Source organism: Bidens hawaiensis, unplaced genomic scaffold (assembly GCF_021521415.1).
Source record: "Bidens hawaiensis isolate Kalapana, Puna unplaced genomic scaffold, B.hawaiensis_p1.1 tig00013345_1, whole genome shotgun sequence".
NCBI classification, from domain to species: Eukaryota; Viridiplantae; Streptophyta; class Magnoliopsida; order Asterales; family Asteraceae; genus Bidens; species Bidens hawaiensis.
Window position 1 is genome coordinate 153,715 of NW_027492131.1, and position 2,790 is coordinate 156,504.

The 2,790-nt window shown below is 35.4% G+C and overlaps 1 protein-coding gene across 1 annotated transcript; it reads left to right on the forward strand.

The window, feature by feature from the left end:
* The first annotated feature begins 326 nt into the window (after positions 1-326).
* LOC143543868 (uncharacterized) lies at positions 327-1,390 on the forward strand. The gene is made up of 2 exons (XM_077036089.1): positions 327-1,258; positions 1,372-1,390. Exons 1-2 carry the CDS (start codon positions 327-329, stop codon positions 1,388-1,390), a joined length of 951 nt encoding a protein of 316 aa, XP_076892204.1.
* Positions 1,391-2,790: the final 1,400 nt, after the last annotated feature.

Genomic DNA, 2,790 nt, shown 5'->3' on the forward strand with positions numbered 1-2,790 from the left:
AACCCTTATCAGATCAGTGTTGGGTAGTTTGGGGATATACTACTTCTCTTTATTAAAGGCGCCGGTTAACGTATTAAAACAACTTGAAAGTAAAAGAAGATAATTCCTTTGGGGTGGGGTTGATACGAAGGAGAAAATAAGTTGGGTGGCATGGCACAAGATACTTCTTGATAAAAAAATATGGCGGTCTTGGGGTAGGTAGTTTAAAGGCGGCTAATACGGCTCTCCTTGCTAAATGGTGGACTCGGTATAAAAACGACCTAAATTCTTTGTTGGTGAAGGTTATATCTTCAGTCCATCAAGGACCGGACACGTGGGATTCGATTATGGTAAAAATATCTTTGGGTGGTACATGGAATCAAATTCCTAGGTTGGTGGTTGAAGGCCCGACTGGTTATGTTTGTAATCAAGATAAGGTAAATACTCAGTTTGGCAAGGGGGATAAAACTCTCTTTTGGCTTGATGTTTGGGCTGGAAATCTCCCTCTGAAAGCCCGTTTTCCTCTTATTTTTTCTCTGGAGACAAAAAAGGACGTTTTGGTTATAGATTGTTTTGAGTCGATGAACGGGGTTAAAAGTTGGATTTGGAGGTGGCGTAGGACTCCTACCACTGTCCAACAAAGGTTGGAATTGGAAGAATGTGTATTACTAATTTCAAATGTGGGGTCGTTGGACATTCCAGATGTTTGGAATTGGAAGGGTGTTGATGGATCGACGGCTGCTTTCTTGACGAAGAAACTCAGGTGGGAGATTGACAACGTGGATCAGCAGCCTATTGATGATGATACATGGCATAAATGGGTTCCCATAAAGGTAAATTGTTTTATATGGCATTTAGTCCTAGATCGGATCGCTTCGAAAGAAGCGTTATCGGTTAGAGGAGTTAATGTTGGAGAGCTTGGGTGTGTTTTATGTGGTTTACAGCCAGAATCCTCAATTCATCTTATGGTTAATTGTAGTATGTCTAGATGGGTATGGTCTATCATACTCAATTGGATAAAGGTTCCTTATCTTGGTGATTTTGGCTCAGTGAAAGAACTTTTGGAATATCCAGGTAAACATAAAAGAAATGTGGGAGAATGTCAGGCTGTGAAAGCTATTGCTGTTGCGACGTGTTGGGCGATTTGGATATTTCGAAACGACATGATTTTTAACCAAAAAGCGTTCTCCATTGCCAAAGTGATAAATGATATTAAAGTGACTTCTTTTCTTTGGGTCAAACATAGAGGCAAAATTCCTTCACTAGATTGGGAGAAGTGGTGCAAATTTAGTTTTATTAACTTTCCCTTATAATGTTTTGGAGTAACTTTGTAGGTTTGGTGGTTGTTTTTATTTTTTGTTTCCGTTTATTTGAACGTTTGTATTTGTGTAGGTCTCTTTTCTTCTTGTGAGATGCCTTTTTCTTCGATTTATTATATATGGCCTTTAAAAAAAAAAGCTAATTTGTTTGATAGGAGTGCTCATCTGATTTCATCTGTTCATATTGATTCACTATCTGCCTATAGAATTGCAATATGATGGATTTGATCAACAAGGTAACATTTTGTAATATGCTACATATATGTAATATAACGTATAGTAGTACATATATGTAAAATAATGTATTCAACTAATATATATTTGCTGGATACAAATGCAAATCCTTAGAAGCTATTACTGAAAATTTTTGTGATGGGTGGTCACTTTATGCTTATATTTTGGCTTCATTCGTCTAATATTCTGACTCAGTCACAACTTTGTTTCATATAAAGTGATTTGATTTGCTTTTTTTCTAGCTGTAAATGCATGCATTTTAATGGTTTAGAAGTTATGTTTTTTCTTTTGTGTGTTGTTTTTTGCCGTTGTTGACGGTGGTTTACGGATTGCATACCAGGTATTAAAATAAATGTCATGTTGGTTTTTTGTTACTGAAATGTGAGTTTTGGAGTTGTTTTAACTGTCGATGCCTTTTTTTTAATGATTTTGACAAAGCATGTTGCAGATGCATGTATTCTATTGGATTAGAAAACGTGTCGTCCAGGTCACATATCAACATGATAACTTTTATACGATCATAGTTAGCTTGGCCCGAAACACATTTTTCCCACAATTGTTTTCATACCAAGTTGGTAGGAGAAATACCATAATGTTAAGCAGGTTTGAAAAGATTAATTATCTACTTATAAATTTTTATATATTATACGTGACAATAACTTATTTTTTCTAGGGTGAGGAACTATGCGTCACGCTACAAATACTCACAAGCGATGTCATGTCACATCGTTACTGTAAAGTGTGTTCCCTGGCCAATTAAGGCTGATTAATGGTGATATTAGGAAATAGGCAGCCTTGTATTTTAAATTATGCAGAAGACTTGTGTGCATATGTTAACATAGGCGTTAGACGCGCATGTCAAACTACTAATGTAATTAAACAAGTGTAGTTGATTTTGTTTAGGTTGTTTTGTTTATGCTGGATATGTATAGAATTTATAGATTTTATATAAAGTTGGTTTTTACTGCTTTTTAATAAAATTATTATGTACTTTTTTAAATTACAGTTGGGTGTTTACTGGAGGGCTAGTTTCATTTGTTTAAAATCTAGAAATGAATGGGCTGGTTTGGCTTTTTAAACGGGTTATTCGGTCCATGTAGAGAGTTTTTATGGTTTCCAGATTTACCATCAATCTGCAGCTAATGCACTTTTTAAACCGGATTTTAAATGGGAATTGCTAACCTGCAATATGTAGCAAGCTGCAAACCCTTACCTCTAACAAGGGGTGTATTACATATAACATTTTAAATTAGTTAAA